Genomic DNA, 21,530 nt, shown 5'->3' with positions numbered 1-21,530 from the left:
TTGCCCGGCACCGCCGGCCGGCTGTGAGCGCACAGGCCTGTGCGGCACAGACCGAGCTCCGCGGACACGGAACCGCACCGCCCCGCGCTGCGCGCCCGCGCTCCCTCACGGGAGGGCAATACTCGGGACAAGAGCCGGGAAACCAACGCGCCGACGCGCCCCTCACCCAGCACTGCCCCACGACCACCCTTCCCGCCGCGTCCTTGTCCCAGGGGACGTGTCTGGGGGCTGTCGCCTCCCGCCTGGCTCCCGTCCCCGCTCGAGAGAACCGGCCCGGCCGTGACTCGGCACTGCGGCCCCGCTCCGCCCGGCCCCGCCTCCCGCCCGCCGCCGCCTCACCACGGCCGAGCTGCCGCTCAGCACCGCGTCCCCCGCCGGGCTCCGCCGCCCGCCATCCCGGCCGGCACCGGGCTCAGAGCGTGGCGCAGGGAGCGCTGGCCGCTCCCGGCTTCTTCCGCGTCGGAGCCGCCGCCATTCGCCGTCCGCCGCCGCCGGCACGGCACGGCCCCGCCCCGGGGCGGGCACAGGGCTGCGAACTACACCTCCCAGCAGCCTCTGCGCCCCCCACGCTGCGGCTTCCGGCCGGCGCGGGGATGGCGCGGTGCTGAAAGGCGCGGGGCGCGCGGCGGCGCGTGTGGGCCTCCAGCGCCATGTACAGGTAGGGGACCCGGGAGCGCGGGGACGCGGCGACACGGGCTTTCGGCTACCGCTGCCGGCTGCGAGGGAGCCGCGTGGCGCCCGGGCTGCGCATGAGCCCTCGCGGAGGCGGGAGCGGGTCCCCCGGCTGCTCGGGGGTGTCTGGGGGGCTGCGCGGGGGACCCTCGGGAACCGGGAGCGGGTGCGGGTCCCGGGGGAGCGGGAACGGGCTCCCGGGCGTGGAAGCGGTGCGGGCATCACACGCGTGCGAGCGTGCGTGTGTGTGTGTGTGTGTGTGTGTGTGTGTGGCCCCGCGGCTGGTCCCCGGGGTGCGGGGGGCTCTGCCCTTGTGGCCGAGGGGGTGCGAGGTGCGCGGGATCCGCGGGATCACCGGGCCGCTTCCCTCCGCCCGTAGCCGGGGCAGCTCCCCCCAGCTCCGCATGCACCCCGTCCCGCTGCCCGCGCTGCCGCCGTGCCGTGCCAGGGTCCCGCCCGGTGCTGTGTCCGGATTTGGTGCTGTTGGGAGGCTGCCCTGTCCCGCCGCCTCCATTGGCTCCGCTCCCCCGTCCCTCCCCCGCCCCATCCGGGAGCGGGGCGCGCTCAGTCCCTGGCGGGATCTTCCCCAAAGTCTGCCAGACCGAGCACACGCCTGCGCCGTGGCCGCTGCTTGTGCTTCCAGCGCCCGCAGATCCCACACTTAGTCTGCCTGCGTGTGGAAGTGGAGCACGAGCGACTGAAATGCTTCAAGGATCCCCACCCTGTGTTTGGTGTCAGTCGGGCGATACCCTCAGAGCCTCTGGGTCTTGCTGTGTCTGCAGAAAACACCTCCAGGAGATCCCATCCTCTAGCAGTAATGTTTCCACCAGCTCGGAATGGGACTCCAGCAAGACCTCGGAGTATCTCTCGAGCATGGGAGTGCCGCCCATTAAGAGAGACAGGCTGGGCAATGAAAACACACCACAGGACCTGCTAGGGTCGTCGCCCTGTCTTCCTCCGAAGCGGCAGAAGGTGAAGGACAACGAAAAGGACTTTGTTATCCTGCGCCGGCCGTGGTTGCTCGGAGAGGCAGAGTCAGGTACCGTCACCCTGGTCTGGGTTCTGCTCGCCCTTCAGTAGAGATGGAGAGTGGGCATCACAAGTCCACCCTGCTTTATTGTTTACTTCTTTTTGCTCTTACCCAGCAGAATTTTAGATGTAGTGGCTTTCAGGCTTGGGGTGATAAATGCTGTTTTATGTGTGCCTTTAAACAGGGGTGGTGTATCTGCCTGCAGAATTGAGGCCCATGAAAAGCATGGTTCTCTCCTGCCTAACCTTGCGAGTGCCTGTGTGTTTGTGCTGGGGGGTTGTGCTGCATGTCCCTCTGTCTGTCTGCTCGTGTGTATGGGACATGGGTGACACCTTGGCCCAGCAGGGCCCTGTTGTGAATCTTTATTTTAAGGCTACTCAAAGAATCAGCAGCAAAGGTAAAAGCAAAAGTAGGTTTAATGTAAAAGCAAAAGTGTAGCAAAGTTTGTTGGCAACATTCACTCTAGTTACTAGAGGGTTAAAGCATGCAGAGAAAAAGCAGGCTAAAATCGATCAGTCTAAAACCAAAGTCAACCCAAAAATTACCTATTTGGAGGCACAGGGGGAAGGGCAATAAGGGGTGCAGGCTGAGGTGTGCCGGCGGAGCTGTCTCTTAGCTCCCAGTGGAGCTGAGCTCTGAGCAACATGAGGGACTGTGCCAGAGAGCTACAGAGATAGTACATTAAAGGTTGGAAGGCTGTTGGGCTGGAAAGGGACTGAAAGGAAAAGCGCAGGGCTCTCGGACACTAGAAGAAGGGGTTGTACAATGCTGCGTTCCTTTCCCTGATCTCAAAATGGGGTTTTAGTCTGTCTGAGTATGGGAAGCAGAATAAATAAGCAGCTTTCTCCAGACATTAGGCTGTCACATAGAAGGTGGGAATGCCTTCAGACAACACTGCTTTTATATAAGACCAAGTGCTGGGTCATAGGCAGCTGTTACTGAGCTCTGCTACCCAGAAATCCCCCGTGTAAATCACGACACCTTCTGGAGCCCTGAGAGAAGCTGTGATTGCACCACATTGTTTCAGATAGTTCTTGTAGTCATGATAGCATGCATGATTTAGAAAGCAGTTTGTAGTATTTGATTTTTTCTGTGTATCACAAAGAAGCACAGCTCAGCTTGGGCTCCCTTCTTGGATACTTGCCCACACAGGAAGAGTGGGCATTTCAGCAGAGGTGGGGGGAAAAGCCAAGAGATTTGTACAAGCATTAGAATACAAGGGCAGTAACTAAGATGCTCTTGTTTCCCAAACGAGTATGTGAGTAGTGGTTATTGTCATTTTTATCAAAGAAATTATTTTTCCATGGCTTTAGTATGTATACAAAGTTGATATTATAGGAAACTTTGCAGTGATGCTTAGGCAAAAATGCTAATAATGTCTTCCTACAATGAAGAGCTGAAAGGGGGACAAATAGTGGGCTGATGTCTGATGTAGGCTGATGTATACCCTAGGGAAACTGTAGAGGTGCTTCTAACAACCAAACCAAACAAGGAATCTAATCACCAGGTATAAGTGAATCAGCTTTAACTAGTATGTGTTTTGCTCTTTCCCTAAAGGTGTTTCTTTGGATGCACTTCCAGATGAATTGCTTTTGGCAATCTTTGCATATTTGCCCCTAAAGGACTTGCTGAGAGTTTCTATGACTTGCAAGAGGTGGCATCGTCTTTCGTAAGTTTTACTTCTCATCATTTAGTACTAAGGCAAATCTTTGTTTCCATGGACCATTAAATGATCTGATTCTCATCTTATTTATATATGTATAATCCAACTTATGCTGTATGTGGGTATGTATAACCAAAAGATGCCTCACGTATTTTCACATTATAGTTGTCTATTAAACAACTTTCCCTTTTCCCAGTCTGTTTTTGACGCTGAAAACTGTCTGTGGTTGTACTCATAGCTTTGACCTGTTTGAACTCACTAAGTAAAATTCTTTGCCTTAGGTTTGATGAATCTCTCTGGCACAGTCTTGATTTGAGTGGTGGGAATCTGCTGCCAGGAGTGCTTGGACAGTTGTTGCCTGCAGGTGTTACCGTGTTCCGCTGCCCGAGATCTTGCATTGCGGATCCGTTGTTTAAAACAAGCAAGTAAGGCTTTTGCTGCATCTTTTGGATCCTGAAACTGTGTTTCAAATATTCAGTCTTTCTGTGTGTTTTTGGTTTTTAAGGTAGTACCAACCAGCAGCAGTGTTTGTGCTGTCTCTGGAGTGGGGAAGAGCTGGTCAGTGGTTACACATGTGTTGAAACAGAAGGATCTGCATTCACCTGTCAGTTATTTAAAATCAGGTTGATGTGGCTTTGATGCCTTAATAATTTCTAGTTTTTTACTCTTCACGTATCTGTAACTTGGTGTAGTTCTGTGCTGCTTATAAAGTGCTAAAACCCTCTGTTCTGGATCCTTTAACCAAAACAAATCCCTCTGAATAGAGATCCAAGGACACATTTGTTGCCCTAGGGCCCTAAAATATGTAAACAGCTGTGACTTGCCTGGTAGTGGGCCTTGGGTGGTTAACATCATTGCCTAAGGAAGTGATTGGAGAATTAGGGGCTAATATGCTAACAGGACAGAACTTATAAAAGGTGAAGGACTTGTGACCCAGCATCCATTTTCTGGGTGTAGTTCCCCAAGGGGGACTTTGCTTGCTGAATGTACCCTGAAGGCCTTGAGTAAATTTGTCTGCTTTTTATACTGCTAATTTGTCTTGGCCTCTGTTTCAGGTAGCCTGCTTTAGGCATCACCTTTTTTTTTTTTTTTTTTTTTTGAAAATAGCAGGCACCATAATGCACATGCAGTTTATATCTTGTAGAATCAAGAATTATCATCATCTCCAGAGTTTTTATATGGTACACTCAAGATAATCATTTAACTCTGGCAGGAATCCCAAATGCCTGGAAGATACAAGTGCTGCAGTTTTTGCTGGTAGCTAAGCAGTAAGCTCAGTGAGCTTAGTAGTATATTCAGATTGCAGCTGAATACAACAGTAAAAATATTTTCTGCAAGTTTTGCATGATTTTAGTATGTGGGATGTATTTTTGATGTGGGGAATTAATGGAGGAGACTTTAATGCAATGTTAGTAACGTACCTTTTTTTTCTTTAAGTCTTCTTAAAATTCAGCACCTGGATTTGTCAAACTGCACAGTGTCTGCTGCAGATCTCCACAGTATTCTTTGTCTGTGTGAAAATCTGCAGAACCTCAGCCTGGAGGGTCTAGTGCTTTCTGACCTCATCATCAAGTGAGTGATGTGTTTGGGAATATTCAGTAAATACCTTCTGTTTGGTGCCATCATTTTGTGCAGGCTAATGAAAGAATGCAGTGGACAGTTGTTCATTGTGGGAGTCTTTTGGAATGGCCAGTTTTAGGTGCCTTTTTTTTTTTTTTGTGTCCATGTTCCCACAGCTAAGCTGTACAGCAGAGTTACTTTTATTTTCTTACTTTTGTGCTCCCAGGAGAACTTAGTGTTTGGTGTGCAGATTCTTTTCTATTCTAAGGGCTCTCAGTGGCTCTCCCACCAGGTGCTCATTGTGTTTCTGCACTATTGCTCACATTTTTTTGTTGCACTTCACTCCAAAGTCCTGGAAGATTACAGATTCTGTCTAGCAGACGAAATGTTTTTTGGTTAGACTGCAAAGACACTAATGCATGTACAGTCAGCCTCGTGTTCAGTCATACGAGGTGATTGTGGAGGTGCCAGAGACCATAGGTCAGATGGCAGAGGCTCTGGGTGTCCTGCTTTCTGATGCCTTCCTCACACCAGGGAGGAGGAACCAGAATATAAATAAATCTGTGTAGTCTGGCTTTTAATACTGGTCTGAAATCTGAAAATTGGGTACTAATCAGGCACTAATGATGGAGTTTTATTGCCTTCTGAACAAATGTAGATACTAGCTGTAAGGGTTCTTCCAGGTTTTGCTGACTGCATCCGTGCTCTAGTCTGGCAAACAAATGCATTCAGGGAATGCTATTTGGAGATGTGTTTTGTTCTGGAATAACCCCCATCTTGTGGAGGGGTGACATCAGAAATGAGATGGTTGCTTTGTCTTTTGTGGAGATATAGTCATCTCTGATTAGCTGTGGTGTGTGTTTATTGGCATACAGCAGGAGAAGGTGAGAAAAAATAATTTCCTTGTAAACTTAGTAGTTTATAAATATGCAGAGTTGTCAGCAATGTCAAGTAAATAGACAGGTATCTCTTTCAATGTTGTGCCTTGATGCAGCAAGTACAGAGTTGAGACTGTTAGTGCCTCAGGTTGGTCAGTTGATTAAAGATGCAGTTCTTCATGTTGAATGAACAATTCCCTGCCCAGGATCTTAGGTCTTAAAAATAATCACACATCTTTACAAATCAAGAGGTGTTCCATATTTAAATTATATTGAACTTCTCATTTTTTTCCTCTCTACAGGAGCATTGCTAGGAATCCTAATTTGATACGACTAAATCTCTGTGGGTGCTCAGCATTTTCTGCAGAAGCCTTGGAACTGATGTTGAGCAGCTGTTCTATGTAAGAGAAAACCAGTTTTTGCCATTCCTAAAAGAAGGATTTTTTTTCCTTAGACATCCCCATTATATCTAATACTTTTTTTTAATGCGCTTGTTTCTATTTCTAAATGCTTAACAGTTGATTATTAGCTGAGTAGTCAGCTCATAACTCCATCAAGCCATTTTCTGCTTTAATAGCAAAGATGTACTTTGGTAGTTTTTCATGGGTTTTCTTAATCATCCTTTTGGAGGGTAAACCCTAATTTTTTTTTCCTTTGATATGATGTAAATTTGATTTTCTTTATGAAAACAGTATGTGATACTCACAAAGCCCAAGTGTGTTTTGATGGTGGAAAGAGGAGTTCCAGAGCTTCCTTTGCAATCAGAGTACAGCTTGAGTGGCAGACAACCCTGTGCCTTTCCCTGGTAGAATAATCCTTTAGTAACCTTCTAGTGTATGAAGGGCTGTGTTCAGATTGACAGCTCCAGTGACTAAACCATCTGCTGGCAGGATGTCATTGAACTGGGCCCTAGTGAATTTGGGATTTATATCCCAATCTTTCTGCTGACTTCCTGCAGGACAACATACTTAATCTTTAGTTCTGCAAAAGCATGTTTTTTAATCAAATTGCGAGTCAGTGGGCAGCCAAAGCCTTAATCTTTCTGTTGCTTGGTCTGATTACTCAGATCATGAGCTCTTTAGAGGATGCAGTCTGTGCAGCGCACAGTGAATAGCAGATGGCAAACCTGTTCCTAGGAATGCTAGTGGCAATTTAACTGTTTTTTTCATTTTATGTAGAGATTGCCAGCTAAATGCTCTAGTTGTGCATTCACTGTGTCTTTGTCCCTTGGTTTCTACAACACCTGCCCACAGAACAATACTTTGTCCTCAGCCCCATGGTGACAGGCTATAGGTAATCAAGCACGTAAAGAGAGTTAAGCTCCCAGCATGACTAGTGTTTATATAAAACTATGAATTATTTTATGCTAATTAGGATTAATTGGTCATCTGACCAATGCTAATAATGGATGGTGGTTTTTCTTCTCAGTGTTACCATCTGTTCAATAGTAACAGATTCAGGTCACTAACCCGATGAAAAAACAGTGTCTCCTTGTGGCAGTTCCTGGAGAGAGCCTTCACTTCCTAAGATATTACCAAATCATTCCAGTTGAAACTGGCTTTGGGAAGTCACTTTAATCCTTTTCCCAGATCAGGGTGTAAAATCAGCAGTGTCTGGGTTGATGAGGATTTTCTCTGCTTAGATCTTAAAAATCTCCAAAGACAGATTCTGCTGAGTAACCTGCTCCATTCATTAGTGCTTAATAATTGTCATACTAGAATTTCTTGTCATGAATTCAGGAAGCTGGCAGTAGGCATTGCTTTAAAAGTATCAACTCTAAGAGAAAATAACAGAACTTGAACTGCATTTCAGCCATTCTTGTTAACAAACCTGTTCATTTGTATGTAGGCTGGAGGAGCTGAACTTGTCCTGGTGTGCATTCACAGCCACTCATGTCCAAGCAGCAGTCAATCATGTTACTTCAAAAATCACCCAGTTAAATTTAAGTGGATACAGAGAGAATCTACAAATAGCAGGTAAGCAGCAGCTTACAAACCTTTATCCCACTATGGGATAAAGCAGCAGGCTTTACATTTTCTTCTGGTTGGCATTCACTCTTTGTATAGAAGAATCACGTACTAACAGTGACTTCTGTGCTCTGTATAGCTTCAAGTTCTTGCTGTCAGAGACTCTTACTCATATTTCTAGCTCAGTCATGAAGGGTGAGATGATTTTTCTTATGAATTAAAAAAGAGTCCAGTGAAAGTTCATTTCTTCTTCAGCTGAATGGAACAGCCTTTTTTTCTGAAGTAAGTCCTGCAAGCAGGACTTTGTGTGCTGTGAATTAGCTCCAGGAACAGTATCTGGAAGGCTTTCTTAAGACCTCTGCAGTTGTGGCTGCTGAAGGCATCTTCTAAAAGAGAACAGTCATAGTAGGTGCTTGAGTTTCAGACTGACATTCAGCTACCAGTTAATTGGGAAAGCAAATAATCTCAGTAATCAACATTTAACCATTTACTTGCTAATAGTTCTAGGAAGAAAAGTTGTGTTAAGTTGGGGGGTAATAGAAAATTCAGTAATTTCTATTCAGAAAATTCAGTAAGTCTAGATTTGGAGGACGCTACATCAAAATGAACAAGAGCATAGCTAAAGGGTGAAAGTCCTTTTGTGGTAAAGAGAATTTAATTTTCGCAATGAGTGAATATGACAATAGGGCATTAGATAACATGCATGGGGTGATCTCTCTTATTTCTGTTTAAACATCACACAGACCCCTTCATGCATTCCCTTTGTGGGGAAATAGGCAAATCTTCTTATCTCAGCCCCAAACCCATAAACAAATACACTACACAATCTCTTCCACATCAGGAATTTGAACCTTGGGCCTTCTAATTGGGCCATTAGAGACCATGTGCTGACCTCTTCTGTCAAACACTTTCCCTGAGTGACTTTACTGTTTCAGTGCAATTTATCAGGTGTAAGACTTGGATAGTACATTAATCATCATAATTAAGATATTGTTTTCTTTAGTTTCTGCATATGAATTCTGAAATACCAAAATTCTCTTGCATGTTGGTTAGCACCTTGCAATGGCTTTTAGGTGATATCTGAACCACAGGTGATTCAGTGCTACTTGCAGAGAGTGAAAGCCTCAAGGATTCACAGTTCAAATCAGGAAAACCGTAACTTTTGTCATGAGGAAAGAACTTCTTCTGGGTAAAAATGGAGATGCCTAAAAGATTTGGTGCTCTGAAAGGGTATTTGATGTATGGAAAATTTTTGTTACTTTGTCAGTATATGTTAGTATTTCAGGGAGCTCGCCATAACTTTGTGTTAGTAGATTTCACAGAAATATAATTTGAATTACTCTCTTGCTAAGTTGGTGCAATTGACTTCTTGGGACAATCTGCTGAACTAAATGTATCTGTTTTGCTGAGGGTTAATAGAAGTCCATATAAGATATCTTGAAGCATGTATCTTTTAGTTTAAAAGTTGTGCTTTAGTTGTGGGGTTCCTGTAGAGAAGATATGAATGAGCATGTGTGGAAGTGAGTAGGCTGTATAACACACATTCATCTTGTTACTGAAAGAGGGACTGACTCTGTGTGACCTTTTTTCAGATGTGAAAACACTGGTGGAAAGATGTCCTTTGCTTGTCCATTTAGATCTCAGGTAAGAAGACGTGTGCAGCCAGTCCTTTAATCCCTTATGGTTTAGGGGATTAGCACTGAGTGAGGCAAGGTTGTGTAGCACTGCACATCCAGAAAATACTACTCAAGTTAAACCTGCAAAAGATTTGCTATCTGGCATGACCTCATGTGGAGCAGGTAACTAACTTGAAGATGTCTTTCTTACCCCAGCATAAATGTCAGATACCTACAGGATTTGTTAACTAACAAGAGATGGTAGTCAGCCAGTAGAATGGAAGGAAGTACTTAAATGCCTACAGTTTATTAGCCTAGCGTCCTAGAGATGGTTTAAGTAATCTCTGATACAAATTTGTTATTTGGCCAAGTAACTAAAAAAAACCAAAAAATGTATTTTGGTTTTGCTTTAGTCAGTTACAGTACTTTGGAATCTCTGTGTGAAGAACTTGCCCATTCATGGCATAAGTTCTGCTGCAGAATATCCAAAAACATACTTCAGTGGTAGAAAAAGTAGATGTTTAATAAATTTCTCTGCCTGAATTTTGGAAATACCAAATTTACTGCTGCTTTATACTTAGACCTTTATTTCATGTGTTCTCTGTACAGTGACAGCATCATGTTAAAGCCTGAGTGCTTCCAGTATTTTAAACAACTTGCATTCCTGCAACATCTGTGCCTTAGCCGATGTTATCAGATCTCACCTGCTGCCTTAGTGTAAGTAACCTCCAAATAGCTTTGGTTTGCTGTTCATACAGAGGGTAAGTTAATTTAAATTTGCTTTATTCTAAGTTTAGAATTGCAAATACTGTTTAAAAAAACTTACTAGTATGAGGAATTAGGAATAAAACTAAGATAAAATAACCTGACTATGTTTTGAGAATCCAGACTGGGACCAAAGCTGAGATAATCTTTCAGTAGTGTCAGTCTGTACTCATGGAACTGCCTGCTTCATGCATGTTAGTGGCACTATACTAGCAGTACTCATTACTGGAACTGGAGGTTGCAGTCCTGCCAGTGACCAGTATCAGTGTCAGTGCCAGACTTGGGAGTGTGCAACAAGCTTTGGAAAAGTTGGCAGAGTTGACACTACTGGCTGGACTAGTAAGCTGTATATGTTTGCTTTTGTGTGTACTTTTATCAGTTATTGATTGTGACTGAAACATGGCTTAGAGTGACTTGCTCATGAAGTCATTTTGCCTTTTATTAGTATAGAAGCTTTCAATCCTAATACTTTCACGAAGGATGTCAACCCAAGGGAAATGGTCAACAAGAAGAGAAAAGCTTGTGAGAGGAACAGGACTATTGAAAATGAGGAGCTGAAGAGCCTTTTCTGTAGCAGCATGCACCTCAGCCTTTTGATTTTGTCTAGTACTTATTGTAAGATAGACAGTTCAGATAATGACAGTGAAAATGTAAAGCAATATAGAAGCTGGGTCTCGCTACTCACCAAAATATTGCTACAAATCAGAGACTGATTGATAGAACTTGAGGGCTTGGGTCCTCTGAGCCACATCCTAGAACTTCATCTGGGCAATTTCTTCCACTTGTTCTAAATTTTTAAGTCCTGGGATGTGAAACCAGAAGAATCAGTTTATTTTCAGCCTGTGAGAAAGAGGTCAGCAAAAAAGTAATTTATTCAGTCACTTTCCTGAAGTATTAGTACAGAGTACTAGTTTCAACTAAATATGTGTTTAAGTAGTTACCCTTTTCTAAAGAATTGGTAGAAACAGAATTACCTAGCTTGGACACAGACTAAAAAAAAAACAAAAATGTTTTCACTTTCATGATTAATGTCATATTTTCCTCTTTCTAGTGAGCTTAGTGAAATTCGAACGCTGAAGACTCTTCAGGTATTTGGAATAGTGACTGATAGCTCCCTGCAGCTCATCGAGGAAGCACTGCCTGACATGAAGATCAATGGTTCACACTTCACCAGCATCGCAAGGCCAACTGTTGGCAATAAAAAGTGCCATGAGATTTGGGGCATCAAATGCAGATTGACACTGAGAAAACCGAGTTTCCTGTGATCATGTACAATGTACCAGATACCTTGGACACACTGTGCATTGAAGCTCCTTAGGAAACAAATGCTGGAGCACCTTTTATCATAGTACTGTTACTGTCTAACTTGGTCTTACACCTTAATGTTGTTTCATAATATTTTGTAGTAGTTTTTTATACTTAAAGCCTTTAGAAATCTAATGATCTGTGAGCAATTACAAAATATTTCTTACGGTCATTTTACAGGGGATCTTTGAAAAGAAATATTATGAAACAAATCACGGTAATTACTTAATGACAGCCTCTAGCAACTGTCTGCGACTTTTGCAACAGCTTGCAGAGGTGATACCTTTATAAGGTTTGTTAAGGAATTTGCAGAACTCAAAATGAGTACTTAACTATTAAGTCTATTCAACTACATAACTGAATGAAAGGTACAGTACGATGAATCAATTAAACTTGAAAACAGTAAATTGGGGATATCTACACAGCAGCAGCTAAGAGCTCAATACCATACAAGCAGCATAAAGGAGCTGTAGTGAGGTTTTCATTTAGGAGGCCATAAAGAAAACTTTTGCCTTCAGAAGCCTTCATGTTTAGCCAAATACAGTCTGAAAAGTCTATTCAGAATTAGTGTCTGTAAAAATAGGTGCTGGTTATCCATTGTTTCATGTTGTGGTGCTAGGTTTTCTGACTACATATTACAGAACCTTAATGTAGCTTCTGTGAGCCTGATCATAGGTAAAACTTAAGAGAAAGATCTTTCAACTGCAACTGAAAAGACTGGTAGAAGTGTTGCAGGAGGGCTCAAAAGGTTCTACATATGACCAAAAACCAGAACCTGAGACTGCAGTGTAAGAATGCTAGAAGGCAGAGATGCTTTGGTGCTATCAAGAGACATAAATTACTCTTTTATAATTGTTTGTTTGTCGTAGCACTTCACTTCTTCTATTTGTATCGCTAACCACTATTGTCTACTGTTGATTTTTTTTTTTAAAGTCATAGGAAGAGCTGAGTAACTGTCCAAAAGGAAAAGAAAAAACCAAATAAAGGATAGGGACAGGTAATGACTTTAAATGAAACTTTCATCTGCATCTGTTATCTGGGTCCTCATGCCTAAGCCCTAGAGTGTTCCAGCAGGTGTTTTTGCTGATCATTTCTAGGGCAAAACCTGGACCCTGTGTGGGGCATAAATATGCTGCTGTTTTTCCCATGAATGCAGTAAGCAAGCAGATGAATTTATTCATGGATGTTTTAAGAGCAGTCGAGATATTACTGTAGGGCTTTGCATAGGTATAGCTTTTCACATTGCAGTCTTGAGGAAAGGCATTCAGGAGCGAATATCTGGTAGTGCAGAACATTAATTACTGTGGAAAGATTGTATGAGTACTAGAACTTGATATTTAACTTGACTTTCTAGAAAATAGTAAATAAAGCATTATCTTGTTAATCTAAGTTGGTTTGTTTTTTATTAAATTTAACAGTATAAGTAACAGGCATTAATAACAGGCTTGTATCCCTTAGAAAGGAGTTAATGGGCAATATAACTTGTGAAAGCTGGAGATGGAGAGGTTGGAGGATACTGGATATTCTACTGCCTCAGTTTGCTGCCTTAGAATCATGCCTTAAAATACTTAAAGAAAAAAAAATCTTTGCTATAAATTCTCCGTATGCACAATGTCACTCCATGCAACTTCTGCATTTATTAAAGATCAAACTGCTTGACTATACAAAATGACTGAGGGGTAGGAGCATGCTTTCCCTGATTTGTCACCAACTTTGTGTCATGGTTTAAAAAGAGAAATCTCTCCATGCAGTGTGTCAAAAATGGTGGTTTAGAGGACAGGGTTTTACCATGAATACTTTTTAAAACGCTGTGCAGAACTGGAACAGTAGTAGGCCTTTAGCTAGAAGGAATAATTTTACATAACACATGCAATGTGGGAAGTAGATAAACCTCACTGGTTATGATGCCAGCTGTAGTAGACATAATGAAAGCCTCCTGGATAACGTGCACAACTTTTTCCGAATGGAAACAAGTTATTTTGTAGCCCTACGCAATCTGTAACTGCTACATTGGTAAGTCTCTGTACTACAAGTAAATGCATGAAGGCTTATACACCATTAAAACAACTGGAAATAGTAAGTGATAAGAAACTGAGCACATTAAACACTTTTGAGTGAGTTGAAATGAGGCACAGGACAGCTTCATTTATCAATTAACCTTTTAATTTTTATTACATAATGTATAAACACCACTTAGAAGAAGAAAAAGCAAAGAATGACAGGTCTAGTTTAGCAGAACACAGTGTGGACTGGCACTAAATGAAAAGACCATGGACTTGACTCAGCAGGTAGAAGGGGTGCAAAGATCACTGCCAGTCCATGCAGGTTAAATCAGTGTTGAACCAATACTCAGTCCTGTCATGGAATACTGTCTACCAAGTAAGTTGTCTGTACTGCAATCCTTTGTAATAAAGGATCCTTAAAAAGGGTCCTACAGTTCTTTAATAAAAAAAGTAGCTGCTTACTACTAATTACAGATTTCTGAATCATTCTGGTCAACTTAAGCATTCACCAGTAAATGCTTCAACAGAAGTGCAATTAAATACAGACAAAACCAGTAGAGGCCACTCATGAGTAGGTCAGGCTTCCATTTTGCTAAGTTAGGAATTTGAAAATTACACTAAGTTCTAAACCTGATCATACTTTGGGTCTGTAGGGCCTGAAAACATTGCCTTTTAGTCTTGACATTCATAATAAGGAATGAAAGGCATGTTGAAGAGGTACACTTACTGATCAGTCTCCATTAAAACATTACAGCATACAAATGTCTAAATAAGAAGGGATATCTGCTATCCAGGTGTTCAATACCTAAATCTGATTTAAGAGTGGTAGAGTCCTAGGAAGTAATGAATTTGTGTTAATGGCTTTGGTGGGTTTGCAGGTTTTTTGAATTCTAACTCTGCATTGACTAGAGTACTTAACAGAGGCATGTAATAAACAATTATTAACTGGTTACAGAGGGATTGAGAAGAAGTAGAGCACCCTAGTCTGTGTGCACACAATTTCTAGAAAGATCAGTCTTTTGTGTCTTTACCTTTAGACGAGCTTTGCACATTATTTTAGACAAAAAGAGCTTTATTCTGATATTTCCTGAACTTACCAACTTTTGAAAGCTTATTTGGCTAGTTTGATTTTCCCCTCTGGCTCTGCAATCATGATAATCAGACAGTGTAAATAACTCTGCAGCTCTAACACACTTAGAAGGTGAAATGTACACAGTGATAGCTTATTCAGAAGTCTCCATAAATTTCACATTTTCCTAGAACTGAATGGTCTGGTCAAATCAATATCCTCTAAATTATGTTTTAAGTTCTATTCAGTCTAAGTCTAGAAAGAAAAAACCCTTTGTCCCTTTCCTCCACCAATAAAGAGCAATTTACATTTTGCAAGTGGCAATAAATAGACTGATTGGCCACAATGGAGAACATTTCCATTAAACCTGAGAACATCTGTTACAGAAGTCTCTTCATTCAAAAGCAGTTTGAAGAAAACTCACTTTTGGAAACCAGTTTGTAGTAGACAAAACATACTATTTTCAAGTCATGTAGCAGAAGAGTTCCTGCAGTAGGAATATTTGTTTTGTCAAATTCTGCTCCTCACCTATGCAATTATCAGCACAGACTTCAAAAGGCAGTCTCAGTTCACAGTTTCTCTAAAACATTTAAAAGGTCACTTGGTCTTCTTTAATCAGAGCTTTTTTTTTTTTTTTCCTTTCTATTATCAACTTGCTTGCCTAACATAAGCAGAGACATGAAATTAATTTGTTGCTATTTATATATCAGTAAAATTCAGCATCAGATTGAAAATTTAAATTTTCTGGAGAAGGTAAAAACATGCTGGGAAAACTGGAAGACATAGGTATTAGCTTCCTAGTACTCAGCATATCTCATTCTTTAATTATAAGAAATTCAGAACCTAAAATTCCAAACCATTCAACTTGAAAAGGCCAAACATATTTTTTAATGATAGCCACTTACATACACTACTGTCACTGATCATCTGCTTGCCCATTAATCCATTCAGTGAAGGAATATATCTTACTCCAACATGATTTCTATAATTTGTATATTCCTGATGGAGAGCTCAAGAAAACCTTTAGGTTTCAAGTCCCTATCTATCCAAGCAGAAAATGCAAAAGCTACCTCATTCAAGATGTATTAAACAAGATTTTTACTCTTGATGTAAATCTACAAAGTAGAAAAAATACTGGAAGAACAAAAAAAAATTGCGACAAGTTATATGAAACTACAAAGTTGTACAATTTTTGAAAAGCATACAAAAGATTTGTGTTCTCATTTCTTTTACATCAACATCATGGTTTACCAAAATCTATATATCCTTGCATCAAATTGCTAGATTGACAGTCAACTTTTCTACAAAAGTGTATGTATGAAGGTATTTAGTTTCATCAGTCCCAGACTGTTACTAAAAAACTGTACATCTGAATATTTAATGCTACTGACTTAATACTTGAACCCATTTACCTGTGTTTAAAAAGCTTTCATGTTTGCCTTACAGGTTAAAATGTGAATTTTCACTGAAGTTAGAGGTAACATTTCAGACATATTTTACACTAGATGCAAAAAGAGCTTAAATATTAGGCCAATGTTTCCCCAATCCAAAGGAATGAAAAGCATTTCAAGCTTCCTCAAATGCTCTTGCATCTGAAAAGGCCAACTTCCAATATAATGCAGCATTGTGATATCCCCATTGTTTCCCTCTATGGATCCATAAATGTTTCAGCAAATGACATCAGGGTCCTTCATTCTTCCAGCAGAACAGTGCACAGTGAATCCTCTTTGTCAATCAGTATTGAAGCTATTGCCCCATCATTGAACTCAAAAGATGTTCCTCCATCTACAACCATACAGGCATCCCAACAGCGGGAACGGACACAGACTCTGCAAAACACCCAAAAGTAAGTTATCACAAAATGGCTTAAAAAGTTGAAGTATTTCATACTAGTATTTAACAATAAAACTGGTTCTGGGACATTCTTTTGCTTGGGCCAGTGAATGCTTAATCACCATTTAGCATGGTACTAAAAGCACAAGAGGGCCCCCAGTTACCAGTGCTTTACATGGGCTTAGCAAAGGGTCCAGAGAGGACTGAAGGGTTTGTTCAGTGGAGCCTATTGCTCCCAGAGTCTGAGAAAAGCCTATAACGTAACAGTTGAAAGCTGAAGCTCAGGTGTAGTTCTTAAAGAAAGCTATTGATGATCCCATTTAACCGTGATTTACTTAATCTTCACAGGAAAGTTTTAAATTAATTTAAGATTCTAATATGTGGTCTTCATGTTAAGTGAAATACAGTTTCAAGCAGCAGTGCTTAAGATTCAAATAATTTGGATATTAATGCAGTCTATTTCGTTACATTAATCATTCAGAGAGAAGGGAAAGTAATTACAAACACAAAGCTGAAGGTCAGGATGCTTGCCAGGCATCATCAAGAACTGCAGCATATTACTGTCAATATTAGTATCTGACTAAACTATATTTAAGCTAATAAATTCAAACCTAAGCTTACAAAATTTAAGGCATCTTTTTAGAGTTGGACAAAACACAACAAAGAATTTGGGTCAGAGCTCCTTTGACATTTGTTTTGATATAAAAGGTTAAATTTACATTTCATGAATACTGTAATACTGTAATATTGTTTTCAATAGTTTCTATGTAATTGTTTATATGTTCAGTTATTCTGATCATATAACTAACTGCTGTATATGTTTATTTTTAATTGTGGCAAGCTCCATAAAAATCATAGAATTATTTAGATTGGGAAAGATATGCAAGATCATTGAGTCCAACCATTGAACAAGCACTGCCAAGCCCACCAATAAACTGTGTCCCTAAGTGCCATGCCTACATGTCTTTAAATACCTCCAGGGATGATGATTCCACTACTTCCATGGGCAGCCTGTTTCACTGCCTGACAACCCTTTCCATGATGAAATTTTTCCTAAAATTCAATCTAAACCTCCATTGGCACAAGTGCCGTAAGTTAGAATGACGAATTACCAAATAATTCATTTTGGAAATGCACTTAGTCCAACCTTCTGCTCAAAGCAGGCCTTACTTCAAAGACAGATTAGCTTGCTCAAGGCTTTGCCCAGGCAAATTCTGAGTACCTCCAAGGACCGTGATAGCACAATCTACAGAAACAACCTGACTGCCTGACTATTCTCACTGTGAACATTTTTTCTTTTTTTTTTTTTTTTAAATCAGGATCTTACATCCTATGAAATCATGGCTGTTGCCTTATACTCTGCTCTGAAAAGCGTTTAACTGAAGTCTCCTCTGTAACCACCCTTGGGTAGCTGAAGACAGCAACTGGATTCCTGCTTAGTCTGGTCTCCTTGAGGCTAAACGAAAGCACTGTTTGACTCTTTCCTTTATAAACCACGTGTTCTGGCCCCCTTATCCTCCCCATGGCCCTTTCCTGAATTCACTCCAGTATGTCAATGTCTGTGTTTCATACTGAGGGAAACGGCACATATCCAAAACTGGGCACAGTGAGATTCTTTTATTCTCTAAGACTGTGCAGGGATCAAACATTAAAAAGCATAACACAACTAGGAAACATTTTCTTCCTGCTGTTATGAGAACAATACTCAAGTCACTCAAAGCACAAACTAGATGTTGAAACACTTCAAGAGAAAGTCCTGGATTGCTCATACTTCGACAGACACACAGAATGAAGTAATTCTTCACTATGGCAGCCAACACTTACTTTGAAGAGAAGCCACGCTGACGGCTACTTGAGAAAACTCTGTTTACAATAGGCTCTCGAACACTGAAAAACATCTTTGGTTCCTCTGGACTGTAGAGCAGAGACTCATTGTAAGCATTTGTTACTGTAAGTAGAGAAGTCAGCCATTAGTTTTTCCAGAGAAAATTAATTACCCTCAGAAATATACATTCCTCCAGGGAAGTGGCTTCTCTATCAAGTGGGAACATCAAGTCTTGATAGATGTTTAATAGCCTTCACAAGAAAAAAAAGTTACTTTTATGGAAGATCCTTTCAGTGCTACTGCATGATGAACACTGAATAGCTCTCTTCAGGTGATTAAATACTAGCTGTTTCAAATCTTAGGAGAACTGAAATTCTCCTGAAGACGATATACAAGAAGTCTAAATAAGTGCTTTCATATTCAGAAAGACATTATTTGCCAAATGTGCCTAATTTAATGTCTGTAGTAAAGACTATTAGTGCTAGAGTGCTAAAATACTGAAAGCTGAGTAGTATAAACATACAAACAAAATGAACTGGCCAAAGATACTTTAAAACAAATCTTGCCTTTTCCACTAACCTTTTTGTACTAGTTCCATGTTCAATGGCATATTCAAACTTCCATGTTTTTGTGCTGTTGAGCCAAGAGAAAGACCCCCAGTTAGATAGATCTACCTTTATATAAACTTCGCTAGTAATGCCACATTTTTCACTCACCAATCTTAAGGATCTCTTCAATAGCTTGATGTGCAACCTTGTTAATATTATAGGACCTAGACAGAGAAGTAGAAGTCTTGTTTGTGAAGCAGTACAACTTAGGAGGAAAACTGAGCAAAAATAAAACAAAAAGTCTTGCACACTGATGAAAAACTGTATTCAGCATTTGGGGAGTGGAAAAAAGAATGCTGTTAAGTGTGAGCTGACAGTTTATTTTAAAAAGGAAGTTTATTTAAAAAAAGAAAAGTCTTGAATCAACTCTTGGTTTGACATCTACCTGCGGTTTTGTAAACCTTAACAATCCATTAAGTGAAGTCTTAAGGAAAGAAGAGCATCACACATGGGATGTAGTCTCCTTATCAATAATCCTCCTTCCTTAAAACCCCAGTAACTGCTGAATAAAGTCTACATTAAAAAACTGAAGCATGACAGTTCTACAGATTATGTTCTTACCCTGTCTATCCAACCCTTGCTGATTAATTCTTTTTATTAGTTCTCATTTATGAACCCAACACTTCTTTACAAATATTATGCCTCTTTATTTATACCCTGAGGTGTGGTCTTGAATCTCACAAGAACTAGTGTACATAGAAAAGAACAGTCAGATCAGACACTCCTGCATTTGACACATTTGGATGAGCAGGTCAACATAGCCAAACTAAGACACTAACTAAGTCAAACCCCAAAAAAAGTCTCCCTGCTCTGCCCAGGCTCAAAAGCAAGAAGGTGCTAACCACAGCCACTGTGCAGCAGTACTGTGAACATCTCAGATGCTCAGATCTCAGTGCAGCTTAAAATCCTCAGTCCAGCACTTTTGTAATGGCAGTACCACCCCTCAGACTGCAGTACACATCCACTGCACATCTATCAGACCACAGAGCTGCTGTGTGGCTGTCCAAAGACCTCTCACTTACACTTACTGCCCTCCTGCAAGCCTCAGCAGATGCTAAGATATCCTCTTACACAAGTTTTAGCAGCAACAGAAAGCACCTGGACATTTAAATGTCTCTCAGTCCCAGAAAGCCTGAAATTCCAGGAGAGCCCCTAGACAACAAGCTAAGGAAGATCACTCCACTGAGGCTTGGCCTCAGATTGGACAAGTCCAGTAACACATAATGATTACTGCAATGAAGAGAGGCAATCCTGGAGTTTGGTCCCTGGTTCTGGGTTTGCTCAGCACAGAGTGTATAAGTAAATGAAATGCATAAGAGCAGCAGTGAATTAAGACTGTACTTTCCCAAGGTACTGAACACTAGGAAAGTTTCCCTAGCAGTCTGCCAGTTTCATCCTCAGCAGGCTCCAGGACTACGCTATGCTGCCTGAATACAAAATTCTGAATTACAATGAAGGGTAAAACCCAGTAACCATGGTTACAGCATGAATACTCATTTTTGAATTTCATTAAAAGCTTCTGTTTTAGTTCATCTTAGCCTGCCACATAAATCCAGTGCCTATTGTACAACTTTAAACTATGAGCACAAATGAATCCCTCACATCTGAAAACTAAATTGATTACACTCACATGCAGCACTGCAGCTTGTTTAAACTGAAGTTTAAATAATTTATCCCTCTGATTAGGCTAGTACAGCACTGTGTAGATACGGCCATCTTTGTTTAAGGGGAGTATTCTGGCAAAGAGATTGTCCCCTGTCAATTAAATATGAAAGAAACAAGAGGCTTGAAAGGAGAATGGACAGTAGATGTGCCAGAGAACACTTAACACTGCTTACAAGTACATGTCTTCCCATTCTTCTTAGAGCTCAGATTTTTGTAAGTTCACTGAGCGACATCATCTAAGCATTTTAATTTTAGCCAAGAAGAGTAGTTCACAGATCAGCCCAGTATGTTCTCTGCAAGTCAGAGCAGAATCTCTCCCTCACCACTCCCAACCATTCACCTTCACGTGTGGCATGCCACATCTTCCACTGAAATTACACCTAAGGCAAACTTCTGTCTCAGTGCTACAGCTCCTCACCCTTTCAAGGCTTGTCTCCATACCCACATGTAAGGGGTGCTCTGCTCTTCTCATACCCCTAGAACAGCTTTGAGCCATTATGACAGTGAGAATATTTGACTGACTTACCCATAGCCCAACAGAGTCTCAGTAAGAACAAAATGCATAAGCAAAATAGGTTCATCTAGCTTATCTGGAATGATATTTTATATCAAAGCGGCAGCATGTACTCACCATGCTTTTGATCCTGTTCCAGTACACACATTAAGCCCTGAACTCTTCTGTTTTTCCCAAGGACCATCATCAACTGAAATCTCATAATAGGAGGCCCTATGAAGCGAGAATTTAAAACTGGGTTTGCAGGACTTAAAGTTCTCCCTGAATAAGACAGAACACACAGCCTTATCAGGCACATAATGATTTAGAGGGGCTACTTTCAAATCTGGATCACAATTTCACAGGCTTTGTACAATGTTTCCAATTTGACAGCTACTTCTGATTCAGTATTTTATATTTGTCTAAAATAATTCACAGCATGAACTTTTAAGCACTTTTATCGCAGTCACTTCTCATAATAATTTATGCACAAAACCACCTCTGTAGTTCACCTGCAGGGCTTGTTGGACTTACAAATAAAACTATAAGTAATGATCTTCCTTGCATAACTGTTGCAC

At 41.3% G+C, this 21,530-nt stretch overlaps 3 protein-coding genes across 8 annotated transcripts in view; 1 reads left to right on the top strand and 2 right to left on the bottom strand.

Annotated features, from left to right (window-relative positions):
* The window catches only part of LMBRD2 (LMBR1 domain containing 2), a 30,215-nt gene extending 29,703 nt beyond the window's left edge, over positions 1-512 (bottom strand). The window contains exon 1 of one of the 4 annotated variants that reach the window (XM_085042433.1): positions 408-512. The gene's annotated coding sequence lies outside the window, so the exon portion shown is untranslated. Of the gene's footprint in view, positions 1-339 lie in introns of all 4 variants that reach the window. The other 3 variants (XM_085042430.1, XM_085042428.1, XM_085042429.1) reach the window with 3 other exon arrangements.
* SKP2 (S-phase kinase associated protein 2) lies at positions 506-12,845 on the top strand. The gene is made up of 10 exons (XM_085042434.1): positions 506-658; positions 1,455-1,711; positions 3,260-3,371; positions 3,647-3,790; positions 4,803-4,937; positions 6,106-6,204; positions 7,652-7,779; positions 9,363-9,414; positions 9,996-10,103; positions 11,203-12,845. Exons 1-10 carry the CDS (start codon positions 651-653, stop codon positions 11,414-11,416), a joined length of 1,257 nt encoding a protein of 418 aa, XP_084898560.1. The 5' UTR covers positions 506-650; the 3' UTR covers positions 11,417-12,845.
* Positions 12,846-13,601: 756 nt separating this feature from the next.
* The window catches only part of NADK2 (NAD kinase 2, mitochondrial), a 31,029-nt gene continuing 23,100 nt past the window's right edge, over positions 13,602-21,530 (bottom strand). Inside the window, exons 8-12 of one of the 3 annotated variants that reach the window (XM_085042425.1) lie at positions 21,091-21,234; positions 18,903-18,958; positions 18,766-18,819; positions 18,186-18,309; positions 13,602-16,357 (exon numbers count right to left, since the gene is read on the bottom strand). In XM_085042425.1, the coding sequence (XP_084898551.1) occupies positions 16,219-16,357; positions 18,186-18,309; positions 18,766-18,819; positions 18,903-18,958; positions 21,091-21,234 (517 nt within the window). In that variant the 3' untranslated portion in view covers positions 13,602-16,218. The remainder of the gene's footprint in view (positions 16,358-18,185; positions 18,310-18,765; positions 18,820-18,902; positions 18,959-21,090; positions 21,235-21,530) is intronic. The other 2 variants (XM_085042426.1, XM_085042427.1) reach the window with 2 other exon arrangements.

Source organism: Lichenostomus cassidix, chromosome Z, assembly GCF_008360975.1.
Source record: "Lichenostomus cassidix isolate B80296 chromosome Z, HeHo_3.0, whole genome shotgun sequence".
In the NCBI taxonomy this organism is placed as follows: domain Eukaryota; kingdom Metazoa; phylum Chordata; class Aves; order Passeriformes; family Meliphagidae; genus Lichenostomus; species Lichenostomus cassidix.
This window is presented reverse-complemented; position numbering and strand designations above follow the sequence as displayed.